Source organism: Austrofundulus limnaeus, unplaced genomic scaffold (genome assembly GCF_001266775.1).
Source record: "Austrofundulus limnaeus strain Quisiro unplaced genomic scaffold, Austrofundulus_limnaeus-1.0 Scaffold17, whole genome shotgun sequence".
NCBI lineage: Eukaryota > Metazoa > Chordata > Actinopteri > Cyprinodontiformes > Rivulidae > Austrofundulus > Austrofundulus limnaeus.
The window spans coordinates 2,137,035-2,162,257 of NW_013952419.1; the positions used below are offsets into that span (position 1 = coordinate 2,137,035).

Consider the following 25,223-nt stretch of genomic DNA (forward strand, 5'->3'; position numbering starts at 1 on the left):
TAAACTAATTCAAAGGTAACAGATATTTGTAATACTTGGTTTATTTACATAACTTTAATTGCTGGATGTTTGGCCCCTCAGCTGTTGACCAGTAACTGTGGCCCCCGGAGCAATTTACTTGAATAGCCCTGACATAATGTGATTTGTAAGTTCCTGACATTATTAAGAAATAGTAAGAAATAGTAATAGTTGGCATAACAATTTGGGATATGTTAGGTTTAATGAAACCCTATGAATTAGCTTGTACATGACTTACCTCAAAAGTGCTATTGAAGTCGTTGAACAAGAAGTATCGGACTTGTCCACCAGGTCCAACGTCAGGATCCTGAGCCTGAATCCATGTGATCACAGTTCCTGGTGGCAGGTCCTCTGGTACTCGTGTATTATAGCTGCTAGGCATGAAAACTGGAGCACAATCGTTGACGTCGTCCAGAATAATATTTAGAGTAGTGACTGATGACCGTCGAGTGCCTTTTTCAGCCTTGTCTCTCACTTCAATCATCAATGAGAACACTGGGATCGTTTCTCTGTCCAGCTGGCTGGCAACAAATACAGTTCCAGTTTCACTGTCGATACCAAACTGAGGGATKCTGGAGAGCATTCTAAAATAGAGCTGTCCATTCTGGCCCATGTCTTTGTCAAAGGCAGTGATCGTAATAACTTYCATTCCAATGTTTGCTTCTTCCGAAACAACAACAGAGTAGTTATCCTGATAAAACTGGGGGTTGTTGTCATTAGCATCCTCTATAATCACTGTCAAAAGCCTCCAGTTTGACATTTGAGGGATGCCCTGATCGTAGATGGTGATATTAAGGAAGTAACGATCCACTCGCTCACGGTCAAGTGGCTGCAGAACTGTTATTAGTCCACTTTCCATGTCAATGTTGAAGCTGTTTTCTTTGTTTCCATCATAAATGGAAAAGAGAATGTGGCCATTGAAACCTATGTCACCATCACGTGCTCGCACTTGAAACACACTGGCTCCAGCACTCAAGTCTTCTCTCACAAGAATGCTCGTAGGCAAAGCCTCAAACTGTGGAGCTTGTTTGTTTGTTGAGAAAAGATCAATGTATCTGTCAGYTGATTTTGGCCTTGCCATTGCTGATGCTTTTGAGACCATCCTCTCTGCCAACAACTGGGCTACCCTGGTTTCCTTGCAGGTTAACCCACTGGGTGGTATCCTGCTTCTTACCACTGATACGTTCACAAATATAGGATCGGAGAACAGCTCTCCGTCTGATGCAACTACCTTCAGGTTGAATATCCCACTTTTTAAACTCTCTGCTTCAAAAGATCTTTTTAAAGCTAAAGCTCCTGAATCTGGATTTAGGTTAAAGTTGTCTAGCTCGTTCCCAGACAGTATCTTGTACCGCACCATTCCCAGCTCATCCATGTCTATAGCAGACAAGGTAACAATGGTCTTGTTGATGGGAAAATCACGGCTTATCATGCCTCTGCAAGAAACCTTCTCAAAAACAGGGCGATTGTCGTTGATGTTTATCACACGAATGGTAATATTAACTTCACTCTCCCTTCTGTAGGGTGAACCCCAGTCCGAGGCCCGTACCGCAAACATATAGACATCCTCTGATGATTCAAAGTCTAGATCTCTTGTTATGCTCAGCTCACCAGTGTTCTGATCTATGCTAAATGGAAGAGACTTCTCACCATTTATTGTGTGAGTTACAAACCCATTCTCCCCTTTATCAACATCCACAGCAGACACTACAAGAACAACAGTACCTATGGGTAAGCTCTCGTTGATTGCAATTTGATAGGACGGCTTGCTGAACATTGGAGAGTTGTCATTTGCATCTTCTATAGTTATTTGAACTCTTGCTCGCTGCCAGCTGATGCGATCAACTACCTCTAGCTCCATTAAATCCTGTGATTTCTTTGTCAGCTGCCTTGTGGTCATAATAACCCCAGTCATAGGGTTTATATCAAAGTACATTGGATCTGAGAGACTGCTGAAGCTGTAATTGACACTCAGAGGAGCTGGGGATATTTTTACCATTTCTACAATTGTGCCTGGGGGAGCTATTTCACTCAGCTTGACTAAATAAACATCTTTTTCAAATTTTGCCAGCACTGAGTCTCGCTTTGTAACCACCAGCTGAACAACTTGGGTGTTAGAAAACTTGGGAGGTACACCTCTGTCTTTGGCCTGGAAGGTTAAGTTGCAGCCATCAGGGTACATATCCAAGTTGATCTCTTCTAGTGTTTTAACTCTATACTCATTCCCAAGAGCTGATCTCTCAATCACAAACTGTTCATAAGGGTCACCCTCAATAATGGCCAACCACTCKATATCCCCAGATAGCCCCTCGTCTTTATCCTCAACAGTCACTATAGCGTACACTCTGTCTTTGTCTGTCCATGATGGAACAACAGCAACAGCAGTGAGAACAGGAGCAAACTCATTAACCCGCTCCACAGTTAAGACCAGCCTGGCAGTGCTGCTGATACCATTATTCCCATAAAGTTTCATCCCTCTGTCGACAACCTGCACCTCCAGCTCAAATCTTTCTTTTTTGTCAATCCTGGCTTGGCCAGTAAGGGTTATCACACCACTGGTTGGATGAACAGCAAAGAGTTCTATCCTGTTCTTGAAGAAGTAGTAGAACTCTCCGTTGGAGCCAATGTCCGCATCTGTGGCTGTAACACGTCCTATGCTGGTGCCCAGGGGAGCACTTTCAGAAACAACAAACGAATAGAAGGTTGGGGAAAATAAAGGTCGGAGGTCATTAGTATCCAAGACCTTGATATAAATAGTGGCTAAAGCTTCAAGGCCTTCGTGGGCAGATGCCTTAACTGTCAGGGTGTAATTGTCCTGTACCTCTCGATTCAGTGTAGCACCACTACCTCCATTTATACATATGCGGAGGAAACAAAAATCTCCCATTTCAAATTCCTCTGCTTGGAAGATGCCTTCACTGTCTCCAGACTCAATCGAATATTTCACATCTAAAGGCCAAGATGGCGCAAGGGTGACACCCATCTTGGCCTCACTTCTGATATAGGTTCGTGCAGCAGAGTTCTCAAAGATTGAGGCATTATACACCGGCTGGGTGAAGAGCAGCAAGGCTCGCCCTGCCCTCGGTGTGGGCAGGAACTGGGCAAGGGTTATAGGAAAATGAAGGAAGACGTTTAAGAAAACGTTTAAAAAAGGAGAAAAACTAGGTAGAAGAAGCATATTTCCCCACAGATAGGCTTCATCAATATTCCATCACCCAGTCATCCTATTTGAAAGGGGGAAAATGACAAAGAGAGATGTGGATTCAGTTCATCAGACGTTAAAGATACATGCTCAAAGAATTTGAAAGACAACCCTGGGACAAAAGTTATTAATACATGTTAGAAATACACAACAGCCCTAAGGGTTATAAAAATCATAGTGATACATCTGCTTCAGATTCAAACACTTTATTCTTCGGTTTTGTCTCAGAGAAAAAGAGCAACAGAAACAAACGACGTGCTAAACTCTTTTGTGAAAGACTTCCAGAATTCTAATGTTTTGAAAATGTGTTTTAGTTAACTAATATAAAAACAAATAGCCTACAATATTAATAAGTTATTGCTTTTACTTATCAAATAAAACAGTTATAAAATAACACTTTTTGGAAAAGCTTTTACTTTTTCAGAGAATGCATCTTCATCGTTTCAATTTAAAGCAATTAAAATATGCTTAAACTGAACAAATATAAGAAAATTACACAATATAATGCGATGAGAGGATATCAAACATACGTTTTAAACTTTGCATTCAGAAATTTGCATACAATAAAGGAGCATATTTCAAGACAGAAACTAACATCGGGAGCGGAGCGCTCTGCATTTTGAAGTCATAGTTGCGCTGACATCGATCATCATCAGCACCAAATGAACCGTCACAGTTCAGCTGTCCCGGTGGATCCTAGCGGTGCACTCAKCATCATCATCATCGTCATCATCAGCCCTCATGCCTGATGCGGCTCAGATGGAGCTCGCATTCGTGCAAAACCCGTGAGTTTATTTCAGTTTCAAGCGGTACTGTCTCTGTGGATGTAATAACACACATTGCAAAGTATCCTACCTTTAGACGGAACAGATGTCTTCGGTGAAAGTAAATCCTTTCCCATTCTTTTAAGGCAGTTTTTTTTAGTGGAAAAAAGCGAGCGCGTCAGAAAAATAAATCGTCTAAATGTCCTGACAAGCAGTTGACAAATAGACTGCATGCATCCTTGTAAAAACTAAAGAGATATTATCCCAGTTTTATGCAACTATAAAAAGGCTAATTACAGAAGTCAACACAGAAATGACCTCACAGCAGTTTTACTACGTTTGCTGCAAGGTTAAGGTCCGTCACAAACGTGCTGCTGTGAGGAAGGTAAGTTTAGAAGCGGCCAGCATCACTTGACTGTGGGACCATGCTCACTGGAAGGGGGCGGAGGCAAAAAGCTCCGATCATTGCCGAGTGCAGCCGACCGACGAAGAAACCCGGAAGTGTGCGAGCGGCTTTCAAGCAGTAGCTTTCACACGGCTTCATCTCCAGCCCTGTGTCTCTCACAGTTAGGAGTCAAGTTATCCTGTTAAACTTTCCACGTTCATCACCATGTCTGTTTTGTGTTATAACAAGGGATGCGGAGAGCGGTTTGACCCAGAAAACAATCCGGACGGTGAGTTTGTGTTTTAGTTAACTAAATGTGTGCTTTGCTGGAATATTAGCAAGCTAACCTCTGATCATCTGGAAATTTCTACAGCGTGCGGGCCTTTTGACTCAGGCAGCTAACCTGGTGTTAGCTGTCTGATTCAAACATTGTTCTGACTTGATTATTTAACACCGCTAAGCCTTATAACCTGTAGTTTAAAATGCGTTAGCGTTTTGTGTCTTAACGCTACTTTGTTAGCAGGTTAGCATTGTTCCTAATGGAACTTTCTGGACAAGACTGAAAGTTTAATGAACACTGTGATCATATTACACATGGACTACTATTACCTTTGTCTAAAATCAGCACAATGTTGCTACACTTTTGTTTTGCTAACACTAATAGGTAAACAGTGACGTAATTAGTGATTTTTCTACTAACTCGAACTATCAAAAAGTTCAATGTGTGTGGTTCAGTTTTGACATTTACATCCTTATAATATTACTCAACTAATATTTTCAAATAGTACTGTTTTTAAAGAAAGTGAGTCTCAAAGCCTTTTAAACTACATAGAAAGTCATACTCTTAAGTGGCAACATATAAAAKTTATTTAACTCCTTATCAGCTGGAGAGGTTTTTGGGTTTAGAGGTGAAACATCTTTGAAAGCTTAGAGAAAAAATGCCAAGTGTTGTTTTAGGTATTCATGAGTTCCATAACATGACATACACTCCTGATCAAAATCTTAAGACCAGTCAAAAAAGTGCAAGAATTTGCATTTTGCRCTATTGGATCTTAAGAAGGTTCTAAGTAGAGCTTCACAATGTTAAAAGAAGAAATCAGTGCAAGAGACAAGAACTTTTGAGCAGGGAATTTTCTGAAAACTGCATTTACACTCAAACATGATGTTTTCAGCTGATCAAAAGTTTAAGACCATARTCTTTAAAAGCCAAAAGCTGTGCAAAAATCTGGACCATGTCACTTTCTGTCAAGTCTTTACACTGTCAAGACCTCCTGATGGCAAAAGGAAAAAAGCTCACCGACTTTGAACGTGGTAGGATTGTTGAGCTGCATAAGCAAGGCCTCTCACAACGTGCCATCGCTGCTGAAGTTGGACGCAGTAAGACAGTCATTTTGCATTTTTTWAATGATCCTGAGGGTTATGGAACAAAAAAAGTCAAGTGGTAGACCCATAGAAAAATTGACCAGCTCTGAGCTACAGGATCCGATTGGCTGTCCGTCAAGACACGGGATGATCCTCTACCCAAATTAAGGCCATTACTGGTGCTGACTGCAGCCTAATAACCATCAGACGGCATCTGTGAGAGAAGGGCTTCGGAAACAAAAAACGTCTTCAAAGGCCGTGTCTTCTTGAACGCCACAGAATTGCCCGTTCGGACTTTGCAATGGTGCACCAAACATGGGACATTGAAAGGTGGAAGAAAGTTGTCTTCTCTGATGAGAAAAAAAAATTAACCTTGATGGTCCTGATGGCTTCCAATGTTACTGGCATGACAAGGAGATCCCACCTGAGATGTTTTCTACACGGCACAGTGGTGGGGCGCCATCATGATTTGGGGTGTGTTTTCCTTCAATGGAACAATGGAGCTTCAGGTTGTGCAGGGGAAACAGCAGCTGGCTATGTGGAGATGTTGCAGCGGGCATCCCTCATGACTGAGGGCCCTCGTCTGTGTGGTAATGATTGGGTTTTTCAACAGGACAATGCTGCAGTTCACAATGCCCGCCTGACAAAGGAGTTCTTCCAAGAGAATAAATCACTCTTTTGGCCCATCCTGCATGTTCCCTGGATCTAAACCCAACTGAGAACATTTGGGGATGGATGGCAAGGGAAGTTTACAAAAATGGACATCAGTTCCAGACAGTGGATGBCCTTCGTGAAGCCATCTTCAACACTTGGAGCAACGTTCCCACTAGCCTCCTGGAAACACTGGCATCAAGCCTAAACCATTGTTTGAAGTCATCAACAAGAATGGTGGAGCTACTCATTACTGAGTCCTTTTTTTGACACTTTGATTTCTGTTTTTTGGGGGGGTTTCAGGTTTTTTTTAGCTATGGTCTTAAACTTTTGATCAGCTGAAAAAATCATGTTTGAGTGTAAATGCAGTTTTCAGACAATTCCCTGCTCAAAAGTTCTTGTCTCTTGCACTGATTTCTACTTTTAACATTGTGAAGCTCTACTTAGAACCTTCTTAAGATCCAATAGTGCAAAATGCAAATTCTTGCACTTTTTTGGCTGGTCTTAAGGTTTTGATCAGGAGTGTATCACCTTTTCATTGCTGAAATACACAGTGGTTCTAGAAATATTTAAACTTTTAAGTTAAATATACAAGCAAAATAAGATGTTGAAAAATTAAAGTCAAGTAATGAAGGYCCTGTTGTGTCCTGAAATCCAGCACATGGGCCGTTCAGTGAAGATGTCACATCCTGTGTGTGAACAACTGCCAAGTTGGAAGATCAGCTCCAGCAGATGAGTTATAGAGAAATCACATAGATCAGTCAGTGTTTTACCTGACTAAAGAAGGGAGGGGCAACAATTCAATAACAATATATTACGATAGGCAAGTGATCAATATCAATAGAAATCAATAACAACACATAYTGTGATGGACATATGATCAACATGAATGGATTTTTTTTCTAATAGAATGTCGATCATTTCWTTGAACTCCAGTCCAGAACCGCATGGCATTCTGGGGGATGTAGGCAAAGAAAAGGCTTTAGCGGCTCGACCTCTCACAGCCCAGCTAAGCAAGGTCGGTGGCATCAACTAACTAAAGTGTTTGCACCCAACCAGAGACTTAATAATTACAGGATTGAAGACTTCTGCGTGTCCTAAGATCTTCACTTGTGATTGGAGAAACAACAAAGCTTGGATTTAAAACCAGATGTTATACAATTTCAAGTTATGAGATTGACGATGATTTGGGTTGTGGTGTCATTTTATCACATGCACATCTTTGTAGGGTCAGTCTATAACCTCATTATGTGCTAGTATCATTGCCTCAATAAATAARTAAATAAATAAATGATTAATGCAAAGAAACGTTGCCTTCAAGTAGTTCTCCTGCTTTGTTGGACTTCCAGCATGGCAACAATGCATCCTGTTCATGCTCACTGATGAAGCTGTCCRTACTGCTGAAATTGCAATCAGGATTCAATGAACTAGCTGGATTGTTGCTGCCACGTGATTCACATTTACTGAAGTCTGACCGTGTTACCAATAACTGTTAAAATGTCACCTTTTTTCAAATATGTTCTGCAACAGTTTTTAGGTAGTTGTCACTCTGGATATGAGATTTGGCCCATCCTGTTTGTACAGCCAAAGGGCTGACGGCAAAGGAGATTTTAAATTTAATCTATACTGTTTTTTTGTCAGTGGTTAAACCAAAATCTGTGAAAGTAAGAGCAGGCTATGAAGCTCAGACAACAATCAGAAAGAGTAGCTGGCGCTGGCGTGGTTTGTTTGCACTGAACATGATTCTCAAAAATAAGGTTTAAATTGTGTACAAGAATTCATATTGGGAGACTGACTTTCAAATACTACAAGATGTATTTTTTTAATCTCATTTGTATATTTAATTTTCATATTTTTATAAACATTTTTTTAAAGTATATGAAGTGGGAAAAACATGTTCACAAAGATATCCAACAAAAACTTCAGTATTATTCATTACTTGCAAATATGAAGAACAGGCAGAATCACAGAAAATCSAGTGTTGTAGTTCTTGCTCTGCTTGCCTGCTTACATTTTCAGCTGCTCTACTGATGAGAAAGAAAACAACTCTTTTATAAACACAGTCTCACATTATCAGAAACAAAACAATCCCAACTATGCAGGCTTATGACCTTGAACAGCATCATTGTCACCGCTGGGATATCCTGTATTAAAATGTTTTAGGTAACGACAATATGTACTTTTCAGTGTGTAWTGCTTAATTTTAAAACATTATTAAACATGATGTTAATAGTGAGTGGTTAATATTAAGCTAAACAGAGTTTTCCTTAAAAATATATTGTGCAAATCATGTTTTTAAGGGAAATATTGATTTGTAATGAAAAACATTTTCGTCTCATTTGAAAGGCACAAGAGACAAAGTCGCTCTTAAGTTTGTGAATGTAGACAGTAATTCTCAACAGTTTTTGTCCTGAAACCTCAAATTTCCTTATTTAATATTTTTTTTTAAAGTAAGTTTGTTTATGCTTTTGTTTACGTTAAACTATGGGTTGAAATGTAATTGAACTGTCAAGGTTGAGATGCTGTCTACAGCTCCCACAACAGACCCTCAGTAAGTCCTCAATTTCCTTTATTTAGAATTGTCTTTCTCTGTCTTCAAGTAATCTAATACTGTGTAGTGCCAGACACTCAAAGCAGGAGCCAGGTCTAATTTCCATTTTAATAGGATGGCGCTTTATCATAACAGTAGAGTATATTATAATTACCTTTAGGGATATCTAAGTGGTGTATCTATGGCAGTAGCACGGAAAAGGCAGAGCTTGGGCTGTTCTGCAAGGAAAGTGATTTATGACCTGTGATGTCTTCCAACCTTTTTTTTATTTATTTCATTGGTTTGTGGTCACGTTATGTCTTATAGGAGTACATAAAATTGTGCAGAGCATTTTACTGTAGGGAAATCCCAGGTATGGTATATGTAATGCTAACAAAATAGAAGAGTAGATTTCCTCTGTGGCTATTTTAATGTATTATCTGTCCACACTAACATAGCTATTTTGCAAACCAGTTTTGTTGTTGTTGGTGTTCTGYGTTTGCACCTCTTGTTCACTTAGTCTTCACAGTAGGAAAAAAAAACTAAAATTTTTGTGCAGTTTTCTCAGTAAAAAATTGTAAAAACATAACTGATTTTTTAATGTATTTTTTCCAACTAATTACTNACATAACTGATTTTTTAATGTATTTTTTCCAACTAATTACTTAAACATTTTTGCAAGGAATATCTAGAATGGTGCACTTCGATTCTTGTATTTTTATGGAATGGTCTGTTTGTTCACTGTRGAAAGTCTTACAAAATATATCCTTGATCCTTTCCTGAACACAGTATGATATATAGCAGACCCAAATGAAGAGAAAGCATTGATGATGGCTTAAAACATTTTCTATAAATTCTTTAAAATTTAGTTTCGTCCTTTTAGACTTTCACATTCTGATGATTTCTCATTTGCTGGTGGTTCAGAATCACTGCAGTTATTATGACCTTATTTGACTGACTTGCAGCAAAATGTGGAACAGATTTCAAAAAGTCTTATCAATTCCCTGAATGAGTTTTTCATTTATTTATTTTTAGTAAATCTTTATAAATGTTTTAAATCCTGACTCCCATTTTTTTTTCTCCAATTTGATCTAAGATGTGTTTTTTTGTCTTTTATAGATGGTTGCACCTTTCACCCTGGAGTCCCGGTGTTCCATGATGCTTTGAAGGTGAAAATGCTGGAAAATGTGCGCATAGCTCGTACTCTGTTCAAAAATGTTAAAAAAGTAAAGTTTCTGCACTCTATTTTTATTAGGGATGGTCCTGCTGCAAGAGAAGAACTACTGACTTCTCAGACTTCCTTAGCATTGCTGTAAGTTTTTTTTTTCTGTTTTAATCACCTACTTTCTGCACTTTCACTCTGCACTTTCCATTGTCTGCTGTTTCGTAGGTATTGATTGCCAACACTTCTGTGGCCCTAACATATTGTTTTCTGAGTCCAACACAGTAACTTTTTTTTTTTTTTCTCTCTCAGGGTTGTACAAAAGGTCCTCACAACAAAGAGAAGCCCCCTGAGCCGGTGAAACCAGATGTCACAACATCGGGAGAAAAAAAAGAGCTGGAAGCACAAAAACCAAAGTTTAATGAGTACATAATATCTGCACCAAAACCTCAGGAGGCGATATTCAGACCGAGGTTAGTTTTGTCACCATTTATTTAGCCTTTTTTTTTTTGTCATTGAGAAAAGTTAGCAGAACTGTTTAATTGAACATATCTTCATAAAACATGTTATTTTCAGTAGAACTACTTTTGAAAATAGAAAGCTGTTTTACCTAAATATGTCTTTGAATAATCACTTTTGTAATATTTTAACAAATAAAGAACTGGTATGTTGTCCTTTTTATTATTGTGTGAATGTTTATAAAACATTCACACTATTCATATATCAAAACGTTCATCTCTTTCAGGACATTTCAGCTATGACTTTTTGTATTTGAGTAATTATATATACTTTATTTATTTAGCTTTTTCAGTCATTTCTCAGTGAAAATGAATAGTTTCCTTCAAAACTTTTGTGATGTTTGCAACTTCTTAATTCTCATTTAGCTTTCTTTAGCTTTTTTCTGCTAATATCAGACTTTTTGTTTAGCTTTTTAGCTAATTTCACCTTCTTTGTGTTCATTTCAGCAGTTTTCTGCTTTTGCAGCTACTTTTCAGCTACTTTACAGCTGATTTCAGCTTTTTATTTTTAATTTTTGCATTTTCGCAAGAAAAGCAGTTTCTCTAGTTACATTTTAATTTCGTTATCGTTGTTACTCTTCCAGTTCTGATGAGCCGGTGGTGAGGCTGAATCATAAAGTCTCTGCCTCTCTAAAGCAAGCGCTGGAGAAACTGAGACTCTCCGAAAATAAAATGGACCAAAAAGGTGGGAACAAAGCTTTTGCTGTTTATCATCTTTAACATCTTTTCACTTTTCCAGTCACCTTTCAATCACTCAATGCTTGTCGTAGTAGGCATGAAGGTCATGTTGACAGTAGAGCTTAATGGACGACCACTGGGATTTTTCCATCATCTCTGTCATTCACATCAGGATATTTGAGATAAAGATGACAGGAGGAGGACAGCACAATGCATTTTTAATTCTCATCATGGATTTATTTATTTATTTATTTATTTTCACTTTTAGAAGAAGATGGCGATGAAATCAAAATAGGAACTTCCTGTAAAAATGGAGGATGTACTAAAGTAAGTGGCCATATGTCATGCAAAAATGTATTTGTTTTTTCATCTGCTTCTTTTAGAAAATGCAGCTTTAAAGTTGAATTCATTGGGTTTATCTTAATGTTAACAAGTCTTTCAAAAAAGAGCACGAAGTGTGAAAATAAATGTTAAGGATCTCGGCTGAGTCTTAAAAAAATCATTAAAATAYCATCCAGATTTTTATTTAATTGGATATAAAGCGACGTTTTCACTCAAGCTGATTTCTCTTGTCAGATCAGACATATTGGGATTAAAACAGAAATTGCGAGGAAAATTAGCTTAAGCATGTTTGGTAGCTGATTTGAACTGATTTACATAATTATGCTTGAAGAGGTTTAGTGAAAACCATACATTTTCTTGTTAACTGCCTCTTTGCAGACTTTGCAGTCAGCATCCAGTTAAAAAAAGGTGGCGTTTTACATCATGTTAGGCGTTATAATTGACGAGGTTCTTTGATACATTAATATCTTATTAACCAATAAAAACAAGAAGTTTAAAGTGTCTGTGAAAATAATAATAATTGTTTATTTCAGACGTTCGAGGGACCTGCAAGTGACTCCGATGAGTGCTCTTACCACTCTGGAGTCCCCATTTTCCACGAAGGGTTGGTATTGTTTTTTAATGTGTCACATTTTTATGTAGATTTTATTTATTTAAATATTTCAGAGGGTATTCTGTGAAAACTGCAAAACAATAARTAGCAGCATTAGTGTTTTCCTATCAGATTAGTTATTTATTTTTTTGCTGCTGAAAATCAAGCTAAGGTTTTTTCCTTCATGTCCAGGATGAAATACTGGAGCTGCTGTAAGAGGAAAACCTCCGACTTTAACTCCTTCCTCTCTCAGGAAGGCTGTACAAAGGGRGCACATCTATGGAGGAAAAAGGATGAGGTAGGAATGTTGTCCTGGTGGTGCGAAATCATTTTCTGACTCAAATGTATGTGAGGAGCTTTAGCTCCATCTCGTGGCTTCACAGGGAATGCTGTCACTTTGCAGCAGAAAGCGAGCAGCCAGATTCTGAACCCTGGTTTTATCTGAATTCTCTTTCACAGGGAAAGAAGGCGGTCCCCTGTAGGTTTGACTGGCACCAAACTGGGACTCAGGTCATCATTTCTATTTACGCCAAAAATGCCATCCCTGAGCTAAGCTACGTTGATGCTAACAGCACCACGGTGAGAGTTTCTATCATCTGCCGGACGATTTCTTCATGTCTAAACTGTTCTTAATCTAACTTTGACTTTTATTTTCCTTTTTTCAGCTCAGCATCTACATTGTTTTTGATGGAGAAAAGGAATTTGTGCAGAATATCAGCCTGTGGGGTGTAAGTGTAATTTTATTCAAATCCAAATAGGCTTAACATTTCAACTGTTAGCCACTTAAATATACAATGCATGGTTTTTAAATGATGAATAGTCAATAAGAGTACTCTCAAAATTTTAGCAGCTGTGATTTAAATTCCAGCTCCAGTTTTCACTGCTGTCTACTTATTTTAAGAAATTTATCAACTTTGTTTTTTGGTTGCTTGTCTGATTGAAATAAACTTAGAGACTTATACAAATAAAACACCTTTTATGTGATGACTTTCTCTTTGTTTCTCTTTGAAGGTGATCGACGTGAGTAAAAGCATGGTCAACATGATGGCAGCTAAGATCGAGGTTGCCATGAAGAAGGCCGAGGCGATGTCCTGGGCTCGCCTCGACCTCCCCCCTCCTGCCGCTCCGCCCAAAGAGGACGAGAAGAAGGAAGAAGAGACTGATAGTGAGGATGAAGATTAATGGTTAAGATTTCAAATACACTTATATTTACTTCTTGATTCATCACTTCTCTAAGGGATAGCTTTTTTTTTTGCCTTTTAAAGCATATTTTTTTAAAGATTCAGTGAAGTGAAATATTCAGTAAATGTCCATTTTTCTCATCCCTTGGACATTATTTTGTCATCTTGAAAGGTGAAGTTCTACAAAAATGTTAATTTGGTTTCGTGACAAAAGGAACTCTTAAGTTTTGTAGACTTTAATCAGATCGAACTCATTAATTGGCACTGAAGTTTTCTGAAAAACAAAAGATCGGGACCACACAGTGTCAAAGACCAGATGTAGACATYTTACAGCAGTGATTATAAAAGATAATTCTACCTGTACGTTTCCAATTATTTTATACTTGGTACATAAAAAAACATTGTACAATCATCTCTGTGATACTTTTTCCCCTCATCCTTNTAGTTTTATTTATTTTTTAAATCAATAATCTGCCAAACAAACTACTTCTCATGCAATGAATTTATTTCCATGTATGTATGATGGCGACAAACAATTAGTCCATGCTTGTCCTTGAGAGAATTTATTCAGAATAAACAGTTTCAGTAGAAATAAAAGTGAAAATAATTCTCAAATTAGTTTCAACTMTCACAGCTTGATCACATTTTTTAAGTTTTCTTCCATCTTTTTTTCTGTCACATTTAACCTTTTGTGCAATCCTGTTTGTCAAAACATTGGTTTTTTTGGAGAATGTACTATAATATTTGAAAATGCCAAATAAATACTAAGTATTTTGAGCAAAATACTGTGTTATACACTAGACAGCATGCGTCTAAGCTTAGACTGTGTTAATTTGGCCTGAGACCATTGTAGGAGGAGCATAAAGAAACTCTTTATTCCACTCAATAAATAAGTTTTTGTTTTTAAATTTCTGAATCGTGTTGCATTATTTCTAAATCATTGTGTCTCACCATATATTTGGGTTCTTTATAATCTTTTTTTGTCTTTTACTTGTAAAGGGAAGCATTTTTTTTCCAARTGTGACTTTTTAAATAGTGAGTTACATCAGCATTTGGGATTGCTGTGACAAATCRGATAATGAAGCATAATATCATTATGTCATTAGGGAGGGAGACAAACATTGACTTTGACACTTTACTAAGGAACCAAGCAACAACAATTTGACTCCTTTAAGCAAAGTCATGGTGAAGTGGTTTATTCTATGAAGGTTCTGTTTTAGAAAGTAGTCCTCTTTTAAACACTGATAAAAACTAAGTGTACGACTGACAAAATTTGAAATAAATCATACAGAAATTCTATTAAAAAGTAAAACTAAGAGTTTTACTCAATGATGAGTTTCTAGTAAGTACCTGCCATCTTGAATTCTACTTTCTGACGGATTTCCCCTGGATGATCAACATGCATTATGGCAGATTTAGTTTATGGTTGATGCTGACTTTAAAGCAGCTCATTTTGAGACATTAATACTGTGCTATCCAACTAAATTGCTCAGTTACTTAAAAGCCAACAGCTCAATTATTATTATTATCTTTCACCTTTTAAATTTGTTTATTTTGTTGCATTTAATCATAAATTTAAAGTTTACCATTGATACAAGAACACATTTTTATATTGAGCAATTTTTTTGAGTATTTTTTATTTTATTTATTTATTTTTTTTGGCGGTGGCCCTGACCGGCCAGACGGGAGTCACCTACAGGCCACATCTGGCCYGCRGGCCTTGAGTTTGACACRTGRTTTAGATGGATCTGGTGCAGCAAGTTTTGCAGAATTCATTCTCCATTTATTGAATAATACAACACTGTAGAAGGTCTCACATGCTCAGTTTAATACCTATTTAAATATATTGATATGAACTGAGTTAACTGTCGGTACATCCTTGCACARCATGTGTTTTCACATGGTTGTTTGATAGCTGCGGGGATTGCTTTCTTCTGTTTCGTTGCTCCAGATGAGCGGCTGGGTCTCTGGAAGAGCAGACATTGTTCTCCAACTTTTGCCAGAGCGCCACAGCGTTCCTTTGGATCGACGTTTCACAAGCAGGACGGCAACAGCAATAATAGCGGTCACCACTCCTCCACAAAGTCCTGCGAGCAGCAGGCCCAGCCACACACCCTGCAGGTCATCCAGGTAGGGACGCAAGGATTCTGCAAGCCTTTGGTCTGAAAGTGACATCAGCAAAGTAGGTTTTGAGCTTAACACATAATATTGTTTTAGATTAATACATTAGGCTTCTGGGGTAAATAAAGTTGATAAAAAAGATACTGTTGATTTTCTTAAAACAAGTAATTCCCTGAAGAGAACTTACTGGCATTAAGCAAGTGGGAGTACTCATATCCAAGCTCTTTGCTGGAAATAAAGTACTCTTTGTTTCTGTGCAGAGGCAGTAACGGTGCCATGTGGTAGTCACTGTTGTGSCCTATTGGAGCATTAGACTCTGGATACTGAGATGGAGATGGTCTGTGCCTCCTTAGCCACTGCTCATAGAGGCTGTCACAGAAAACAGGAAGAAAGATTTTCTTTTCCTTTCCTTTCATAAAAGTTCCACCCTTTTATGTTCCCAAAACTTATGTGATGTTACTCACCTGTCCACAAAAGCATGGTGAAGCATAAATATGGGGTCATTTGCAGAGCCCTGCACTGATGACATGGATCCATTCATGAACACATGAAGAGAAGCGTGCATCCCCAARCGAGGACTGTTRCCCAAYCCGGTCTGCGGGTCCCCGAATCCTRCAAAAAWGAAAAATAGCTCAGCAGATCAGATGGAGAACATCAGAGATGGCTTTATGGTAAGTCTTTATACACACCAAAGGACTTTTGAGTCCTTTGGTAAAGCCAAAGAGCATCACCTCCCATTGGTGTTTGATAGCCCACTTTTACGTCAGCTCTAATATAATACTTAAATTATTAACAACCTAGAGCAGTCTGCATGAGCTGACATATTAGAGAGAGAAACCAAAGATCCATTTTTRTGTGTTTATCTGACCTTCCAGAGTGTTCCTGAAGCTCATGTTGGCGCTGCGGTCCATTGCGCCGGTGTCGTAGTTCGGGAGACTGAGCGTGAACTCCACATCTGCTGATGTTGGTAATCTTTCCACCAGATTGCGATCGTGGTTCCCAGGGTTGCGGCGCAGTGGGCCTTCGTCACTGGCATCACACAAAATGCCTCTGGTACTGTACTCTTCAGCCCGAGAGCACAGAACCTGGAGTCAAGACAGCACAAAGTGGAAATCACAAATTCTAGCGTGAATCTCAATGGAGGATTATTTTTCCTATAATTTGATCATTTTTATCTTTAAAGCAATGACTACGTAAAATATGAATAACATATATTCAATTTGAGGAGGAATTTATTCAATAAAATATTCAATTTTTAAATATGTGTATTTTTTATCGACTTACAGTTTAACGATGTTGATAACCAGACAACAGCATTTCCAAATAATACTTATCCAGGCAGCAAACTGGACAGATATATTTTTGCAGGGTTTTACAATGTTATGTAATGTTAAGCCACAGATATTTACCTTAATATTTTTTTTAATGTTCACATTTTTTGCAAAACAGATGTTTGTGCATAAAATTGACCTTTTTAAACCAAAAAACAAGTAACATTGAAGGTGTAAACAACAGATTTGCGAGATTTGCAACAGGGTGAAGCTTCAAAGCTACACTATATGAGAGGAAGATTAAATTCTGTCATATTAACCAGTTTTTATGAACTATTTTTAAGCAATACCTAAATCTTCCTTTGTTTTGTTTATTTATTTTGTGTATGTGTGTGTTTAGTTGTAGTAACATTAATTGAATTTGAAAGACCCATCAAATATATCAGTTTCAAGGTACTGTTCCAGAGTGGAAAAGAGAAACAATACAGAACTAAAGCATGCTTACTTTCCAAGAGGAAAAGACAGAACTCGGGCTGATAAGAGAGGGGTCCACGGGGCTCCTGCCTCCCATCAGCTCATCCGTGCACACATCACAGTCCCGGGCATCTCTCCAGTCCCAGTAAGGAATGGAGAAACTTTCGTCTCCGGTCAGCTTTCTGATCTCATGTTCCCAATGCAGCAGGTACGCGCGGTGCCAGGGGGGGAACGCAGGGGCCCAGTGACCAAAGTCCACATCGGTCCACACGTTCCCCGGTCCGCCCAGCAATGCATTCCGGGACACATAGTAATGCAGCCACACAAACACGTCATACACGGACGCATCAGCAAACATGGGGTTGGAGCCGTTCTCCATCTCCCTGTAGGTCCCCGTCGCTACAACGTAGTCCCTGCTGACCGTCTGCTTGGCCAGGTTCAGATAAGATACGAGTCTGTTTCGCTCAGCTCTGGTCAGGTGAAAAATGTTCCTCCTCAGAGACTCTCTTCTCTCGTTACAGTTCTCCCCAAAGTAGCCAAACTTACAGTCCGCGCAGTTAAACCCCATAAAGTTCCCGGCACACTGACAGGTCCGGTTGTAGAAAACCAAGGGCCACTTCTCCCGGTCGTCCAAGCCAGAGAAGGGGTACTGTGGTCCATCGGGCTGTTCCGAGACCACCACATCCTCGCAGGAACCTCTGCCTGACCTGGCCCCACAAGCCGAGCCATCGCCCTCCCAAGGTGGGCAGCACTCCTTGGTCCGCAGGACTTCTGGGGTCGTGCAAAGACGGGGAAACTGTTGGTAGGTGGGGACCAGACACAACAAGAAAACCACAGCTTTTASTCGCCACATCGCAGCAGCACAGGGACGGTAGGTGCTCGAAATGAAATGAGCCAAGAAATTCCCTAAGTGGGAAAATTCCTTGAGCTCCACTCCACCTCCCCACCCCACAGTCACATGCTGCAAACCCCCCAAAGTTAACCCTAGCCTCAAGCAGCCAAACATCTGAGACTTGCAGACAAGAAACATGACTTTGACACGAAATCTTGTGACAAATGCTCTGTTTGTTTCATCGTACCTGATTGGACGTTTTAGCAGCTTAAAGTTTGAACCACATTGTCTAATCCTTCTTATTTGTGAAAACCAAATTAATACGAACAGGTTAAGTCTTTGTGTACACACAGAGGCATGCAAGCAGTCAAAAATCAACTGTTTTTCCTGCCATTATGGTATGAAATTCACTGTGACAGTGGTGGGGCTACAGACTGAGAAGGACACAAAAGCCCCAGTTTTTATTTTATTTTTATTTTATTTTTTTTGCTTTATTAGTAACTCAATTGTATATGACGTAATTACTGTGTGATCATTCTTGTAAGCAAATCGTTGTTGCTCATGCATTGTTTTCAATCCACTGATATATTTATGTCTAAAAATGAAGATCTCCTATTCTGTTTTAGGAGTTGAATGTAAAACAAAACCCAAAATCATTTGATCTGGAAGAGAACAAAGTGTTAGAAAACATCCCTATAATCAGCCTTACATGTGATTTACTTTATTTTATTTTTTAATTTTTTAATTTTTTTTGTATAGAACATACTTTGAGTCATGTGACTTCAGCCGAACAAAGTATTTACTGTAAAGCAGCTGAGGAGCACGCTGTTGCTTTGGGCACAGAATGTCTTCATTCTTACTGCTTCTGTTTCACATTAACTTTTGCCCCCAGTAAATCTTTGTGCAAACAGACTTTTATGTTTTTATTTTGATTATAGGTGTAATGAATGGTTGTATTCTCTCAAAACTTTGCCTTTGAAAGGAAATATTATGACACCAGAGGGGGCCACAGCTATGCAAACCATTCATTCATTCTTTATTTTTATTTATTTATTTTTTAAATGTGCATTTTTTGGTCTCCCCTGGTAACTAAGAAATCAAATTTTGCACTCACTCATTTRAGATTTTCACACACAGAGACAGTATTACACACCATCCTACATTTTTCAACCTAGTTTCAAAAACGTGGCATATTTATCACAGAATTAGATGTTCTGTGTGACTTAACATTGTTTTTGAATGATTGATTTTCTTTTGTGTGTAGTTGTACATAAACAAATACACCAAAAAAAAAACTTGGATTCACTAAGACAGTGGAGTGTGAACAAATTTACAATAAAAGTGCAAAAATGTAAATGGGTTATTAACAGATTAAATTTGGCTGCCACTGATTGGTTGAAAATACTTAAAGACGTCCTCTCTGGTTAGGAGCAGGTTCTGTGTGTTATAGCATGATGACACCCTGCAGCTGATCCAAACCATTGATTTGTCTATGTGGCCTTTACTAAGTCATCTAGTGTTTGAATCCATCCATACATCCATCATCTTCCGCGGGGGCAGCAGCTTGAGCAGGGAAGCCAGGACCTCTCTTTCCCCAGCCACCACTTCCAGTTYTTCTGGGAGGACTCCAAGGCTTTCCAAGTCTCTCCAGCGTGTCCTGGGTCTTCCTCGGGGTCTCCACCCAGTTGGACATGCCTGAAGCACCTCCCTAGGGAAGCATCCGAAACCAGATGCCCGAACCACCTCAACTGGCTCCTCTCCATGTGGAGGAGCAGCCACTCCTCCGGTTCGAATTCAGTGTTTCGAATCAACAGAACAAGACAAAGTCTGTTCACTTATCTATAAACCTTTAAATTAAAAAAAAGTGTGAGCTATYGGGTTCAAATTATGCCAACAAAAATTGGGGGAAATTTCTAATTGGTTGATTGTTTGTTCTTGGCAATAGACCTTAAACTTTTGGAAAGCCTGTTGATTTCCCCTTACACTCTGTGTTTGTTAGGAAAACGCATTTGTGGGTTTGATTAGCACCTATAAAGAACTTACTTAATGTTTTTAAAAATTTACAAAAATTGCATTAAAATAACCTTACAGGAATGTTACATCAAGGCTACAATTTTAAACCATTCCTTTAAGGTTAGAAATCTGCAAATGCCATTTAACCTTTCCTAAAAGTTTCAGTCTGGAAAAACCTCCAAGTTGGAGCTACTAAAAGTTAAATAATAGTTTTCAGTATTTTCTTAGCAAAGTATGAAAACAAACTTAAGATACTAAAAGAAAGCACGATCCTTTTTGTTTTGCTTCTTTTCCTTTCTAGCTAAGCATCTGAGCGTTCTCCGTTGAAGCGCCTTGCTCAACACTGTTTTGGTGGAAGATGAGGAGGAGGGAAAGGGAGAAGAGCGGAGGCGGAGGGGGAGAGAAGAGAAGAGAAGAAGCAGGGAGTGGGGGGGGGGGGGGTGCTGTCTTGTGCGTCAGTAAGTCAAACATGTTCCAATAACGCTCTGTATTATCTGCTGCTATTTGCAGTTTGCTGTAGCCAGGCACCAGACTGAGCCTGAGCACGGAGCTGCTGCGGCTGCTCCTCTGGGATGGCAAGCAGCTCATCAGGACGCACATCTGCATGGCAGCTGGCAGGGCAACCGAAAGGTAGGCAGAAAGTGTCTTTTAGGTGAATTTGAAAGATATGCTGTTTTAAATCTGTTTGGACCATGTGCCATGTTTTTCAGTTGGTAGTTGAGAATATGTGCTCTCACTTTTCTGTTTCCATGCTGAGTTTTTTTATTTTATTTTTTGTCTTCAGGAGTCTAACCTTGCCCTTGGCGCAACATCCATCATGCACAGGTTAAATACGTTAATGTAAAGCTCAGCTCCGATTGGACAGAGGATGGCAGGAGGAATGAGAAAGGTTCCGTGCAGAGGGAAAGGATTGCATGTGGGACTGTTTGTGGTTGTTTTGTTACTTGGAACTGATGTGAGCTTAAAAGGCCGGGCAGGGGTCAGTGCACAGAACAACGAGAGGCGACGCCTGGCTCACCTTCCAGGAGACATCATCATAGGGGCCCTGTTCTCTGTCCACCACCAGCCACCTGCAGATAAAGTACCTGTTGTTGGAGTCATGACATTGTGAATCTCTATTTGCTTTGTGTTAACTGTCATTAATCCCACTTTTCGCTCAGGTGCATGAGAGGAAGTGTGGAGCCGTGCGTGAGCAGTATGGAATCCAGAGGGTGGAGGCCATGATGCACACTCTGGATAGGATAAATGCTGACCCAAGTATTCTTCCTAACATTAGCCTGGGCTGTGAGATAAGGTCAGTAATTAATCGCAAAGTTGATCTCATTAGTAACATTTTTACTGATGTGACTGGATCGTCTGTCAACTCTAAACTGTAACAGATAAGAGGAAGGACCACGGTTGAGTAGGGATGGGTTCTTCTTTGTTGAAACGTTTCCTCTCTTTTCTTCAATCAGCCTCAGCCTTTTGAGCAGCACCTTCACAGAGTGGACCGGCAAGTTTAACAATGACAAGCGAAACATATGCAAAAGAGGACCATCAGCCTAAAGACTGTTAGGGAGAGTAAAGGAAAGTATTTTTGTGAAGAAACACTGCCCATAGTTAAACAAGGTGAGATGCCTCTGTGTCCAATTCTCTACCTCTCACCCTCTGATAATGATAGGTATAATCAGGGCCCTAATGATCAGTTGTTAGGTTAGGCTGATGGTCATCTTTTGAATGTGAACAACCAGTTTTGATTGTCATCATTGCACTTGTTTATCCACTACTGCTTATAATGCTGAGCTTACCTACAACTCCTCAGCCTGAAGAAGTTTATTGGATAGGAGACTAAACTTTTCAATAAAGAAGAACTTGTCCRGAGGACCTAGTCAACGTTTTTTTAGATGTTTCTACTTGGATTATTAAGATCAAGTGATCGTCAAGAAAGCTTATCTAACACTGAATAACAAATTAAAAATGGTAGTTTATTAATAAGTAATGATTCACAGGTTTTTCATATTTTTTATTGCAATGAAATATCAGTCTTAGAAAAGTTTCATGCTTACTAAACAGCTTATTGTTTCTAACAGGTGATTCATCCTAATTAAAAGTGACATTAGTAATACTTTAATACATGCCTACGGCCATCATTTTGTTCCAAAACACTGTGACGYTGAGCCCAGTCCTTCCTCTCCAGGGACTCCTGCTGGCACTCGGCGGTGGCCCTGGAGCAGAGCATCGAGTTTATTCGGGACACGCTGGTGTCCAGCGACGARGAGGAGAGCCAGGCCAGATGTGCTGCAGAGGCAGGGAGTTTGCTTGTTCAGGGAAAGAAGCCTATCGTGGGACTGATTGGACCAGGATCCAGCTCTGTGGCCATCCAGGTTCAAAACCTCTTGCAGCTCTTCAACATCCCACAGATAGCTTACTCAGCCACCAGCATGGATCTCAGTGACAAGGTAAACAACAAGAAATGCCAAATTACCTCGTTGAAAATTAATAAAATATGAAGAATGGTTTGGTCATCCAAACTAGTTAACAAACCCGAGTTATAAACAGAAATCTCTTCTRACAGAGCCTCTATAAGTACTTCATGAGGGTGGTGCCATCAGATATGCAGCAGGCTAGAGCCATGGTGGACATTGTGAAGAGGTACAACTGGAGCTATGTGTCTGCAATACACACTGAGGGTAAGACTGTGTGTGTGTGTGTGTGTGTGTATGTGCGTGTGTGTGTGTGCGTGCGTGTGTGTGCGTGCGTGTGTGTGTGTTTGTGTATGGGTTTTTCCTACAACGTGGGGTATTTTTTACAAAAAAAAGCAGCCTGGTGGGGACTGAAGTGAATCGTGGGGACCTGACATTGGTCCCCACGGGTCCAAATGCATGTTACAGGTGTGGGGTTAGGTTTAGGACCAATGTCAGGTCCCCACGGGTCCAAATGCATGTTACAGGTGTGGGGTTAGGTTTAGGACCAAGGTTTAAGTTAGTTTTAGGGTCAGGTAAGTTTCTGTGAGGTTAATTTTAGAGTATATGGTCAGGGTTAGGATATAAAGTCTAAAAAACATGAATGGAAGTCAATGGAAGGTCCCCATGGGGTCGAGAAACAAACATGGGTGTGTGTGTGTGCGTGTGTGTGTGTGTGTTAACTTTCATCTCTGTCTGTCCCAGCCTCACGTTTTATACTGCATCTGTAGTAGAAATATGCAAAAGTGAAATGTTGTTTTCTTTGTGTAAAATGTGTAAAATACATCTTTGCAGTTTCAGTAGTTTTTTATTTGATCTGAATAAACACTAAAGAATCAGTTTGTGCACGAATCACCTCCATTGGAGCAAATATTGGATAAAAAAGTCACTTTTAATTTTTGCAAAAAAATAAAATGTTTTATTTTGTTAATTGATTTTTTTTAGCTTCTTATTACAACTAGTTTATTTATTTTTATAATGCAAAGGTCACTATTTGTAAAACAAACCGTTCTTGGATTTTTTTAAAATCATATTACTAAACTGAGCAAACTGYTGAGAAAATTTTGAATTAGGTGGAAAATACAAAAATTTAAAACTTACAATTATGATACACTAATTAGTCCTAATGAGATTTCTTGCTTTCCACATGACAGTGGTACTGGGTCAAAAGTGATTAACTCRTGTTGTAATACACTGGATAAAGAAAAGAAAAAAAATCTGGAATTTAGATAATTAGTAATTGTTAGAAATWTACTGCGAATATTGTTCATTTACACAATTACTGCAACCAACTACATGTTAGCTGTGGGCGTGTGCAGAACTGTGGTGCAGTTGCATGAAATCAACAAGGAAAATTCTGACCTAGTGAATAATAGCATTTTGGGGAGTTTACTTGCACAGCAAGAGAAACTAGGTGACCTCATTTTAAGGAATAACTGGGAAGTTTACATCCCAACAGATCCAATGATGGGGCCAAAATGATCAGTTTCAAAGCAGTTTGCTGGCATTACATTATAGTGTGGTGCTTTGTTCACACCTTCCACGCATAACAGGTCACATGAAGAACACTGCTGCACAAAMTATTAATGTCATTTAAAAAGATGGAAAAGAAAGCAATTTTCTATTTCTGAAAATTAATATGCAGTACATTTTGTTTTGATGGTTCTGCTAATGAATGTGTCCCGTCTAATGATGCAAACCAACAGCTGATGTTGTGTTTCTGTCCGCAGGTAACTACGGTGAGAGCGGRATGGAGGCGTTCAAAGACATGGCGGCAAAAGAGGGAATCTGCATCGCTCACTCTGATAAAATATACAGCAACGCAGGCGAGCAGAGCTTCGACAAACTCTTACAGAAACTCAGGGGCCACCTGCCCAAAGCCAGAGTGGTGGCCTGTTTCTGCGAGGGCATGACCGTCCGAGGCATCCTGAAGGCGATGAGACGACAGCGCCTGGTGGGGGAGTTCCTGCTGGTTGGGAGGTGAGGGGTATTTTAGAGAAGTGGGTCGTTTTTAAAAGTTATGTTTCACTGTCTTATACGTTTTTTTTTTTTTCCCAGTTAAGACCGTCTATGGATGTTCAGCATCATCAAAGCTGTCTTTGTTGACACTTGGATCATCTTTGTTCTCTCATCATCATCATCATCATCGTCATCATCATCATCATCATCGTCATCATCATCATCATATCAGCTGTATCACTTTCATTGCATTTATCTACTTCATGTTGCCTTTGAACACTTAAGGTATTTTAATTTAATTTAATTTAATTTATTCTTCAAATAAAGGGGAAAAAGTGTTCATGATTATTTTGTTTGATGCTTTTCTTTWAAAAAAATGCAATGAAATCAATGGATGAGCACAGTAAATCAATAATATACGTCAGCAGGTAACATTGTATTGTCTCTGTCTGTGTGTAATTTAAATGTGGRCTCATTTGTCTTCCTGTTAGCAAAATACATTGTGAACTACTGGATAGATATAATCATAATAAAATCTTAGAAGGTAATCATTAAACAGTCAGTCATTTCTGATTACCTTTTGAGCTGGTTTAAGATGGCAAGATGGCCACCACAGCTCAGTGAATTTATTAAACAAAAATGGTTATAGCTCAGTCAGTTTTTTTAGATATTAAGCTAAAGTTTGTTGTGATAGGAGCTAAAAGTCATCCTCAACCATATATATATA

At 39.1% G+C, this 25,223-nt stretch overlaps 4 protein-coding genes across 4 annotated transcripts in view; 2 read left to right on the forward strand and 2 right to left on the reverse strand.

Moving 5' to 3' along the window:
- The window catches only part of LOC106514122 (protocadherin Fat 3), a 93,590-nt gene extending 89,223 nt beyond the window's left edge, over positions 1–4,367 (reverse strand). The window contains 2 exon segments of the mRNA XM_074559731.1: positions 257–3,242; positions 4,076–4,367. Of these exon segments, the coding sequence (XP_074415832.1) occupies positions 257–3,196 (2,940 nt within the window). The 5' untranslated portion in view covers positions 3,197–3,242; positions 4,076–4,367.
- An 88-nt stretch (positions 4,368–4,455) lies between these two features.
- On the forward strand, positions 4,456–13,748 carry chordc1b (cysteine and histidine-rich domain (CHORD) containing 1b). Its single transcript, XM_014003234.1, has 11 exons — positions 4,456–4,658; positions 10,032–10,081; positions 10,168–10,224; positions 10,387–10,547; positions 11,177–11,277; positions 11,539–11,597; positions 12,146–12,216; positions 12,397–12,502; positions 12,664–12,783; positions 12,870–12,932; positions 13,216–13,748. The coding sequence occupies exons 1-11, from the start codon at positions 4,595–4,597 to the stop codon at positions 13,384–13,386; spliced, it is 1,023 nt and encodes a 340-aa protein (XP_013858688.1). The 5' UTR covers positions 4,456–4,594; the 3' UTR covers positions 13,387–13,748.
- Positions 13,749–15,146: 1,398 nt separating this feature from the next.
- Positions 15,147–18,485, reverse strand: LOC106514125 (tyrosinase). Its single transcript, XM_014003237.1, has 5 exons — positions 17,283–18,485; positions 16,375–16,591; positions 15,971–16,118; positions 15,694–15,875; positions 15,147–15,547 (listed from the first exon to the last, which is right to left on the reverse strand). Exons 1-5 carry the CDS (start codon positions 18,279–18,281, stop codon positions 15,282–15,284), a joined length of 1,812 nt encoding a protein of 603 aa, XP_013858691.1. The 5' UTR covers positions 18,282–18,485; the 3' UTR covers positions 15,147–15,281.
- The window catches only part of grm5a (glutamate receptor, metabotropic 5a), a 24,445-nt gene continuing 14,721 nt past the window's right edge, over positions 15,500–25,223 (forward strand). Inside the window, exons 1-7 of the mRNA XM_014003236.1 lie at positions 15,500–15,515; positions 20,607–20,726; positions 20,881–21,177; positions 21,257–21,390; positions 22,273–22,534; positions 22,651–22,765; positions 24,268–24,517. Coding sequence (XP_013858690.1) covers positions 20,965–21,177; positions 21,257–21,390; positions 22,273–22,534; positions 22,651–22,765; positions 24,268–24,517 — 974 coding nt within the window. The 5' untranslated portion in view covers positions 15,500–15,515; positions 20,607–20,726; positions 20,881–20,964. The remainder of the gene's footprint in view (positions 15,516–20,606; positions 20,727–20,880; positions 21,178–21,256; positions 21,391–22,272; positions 22,535–22,650; positions 22,766–24,267; positions 24,518–25,223) is intronic.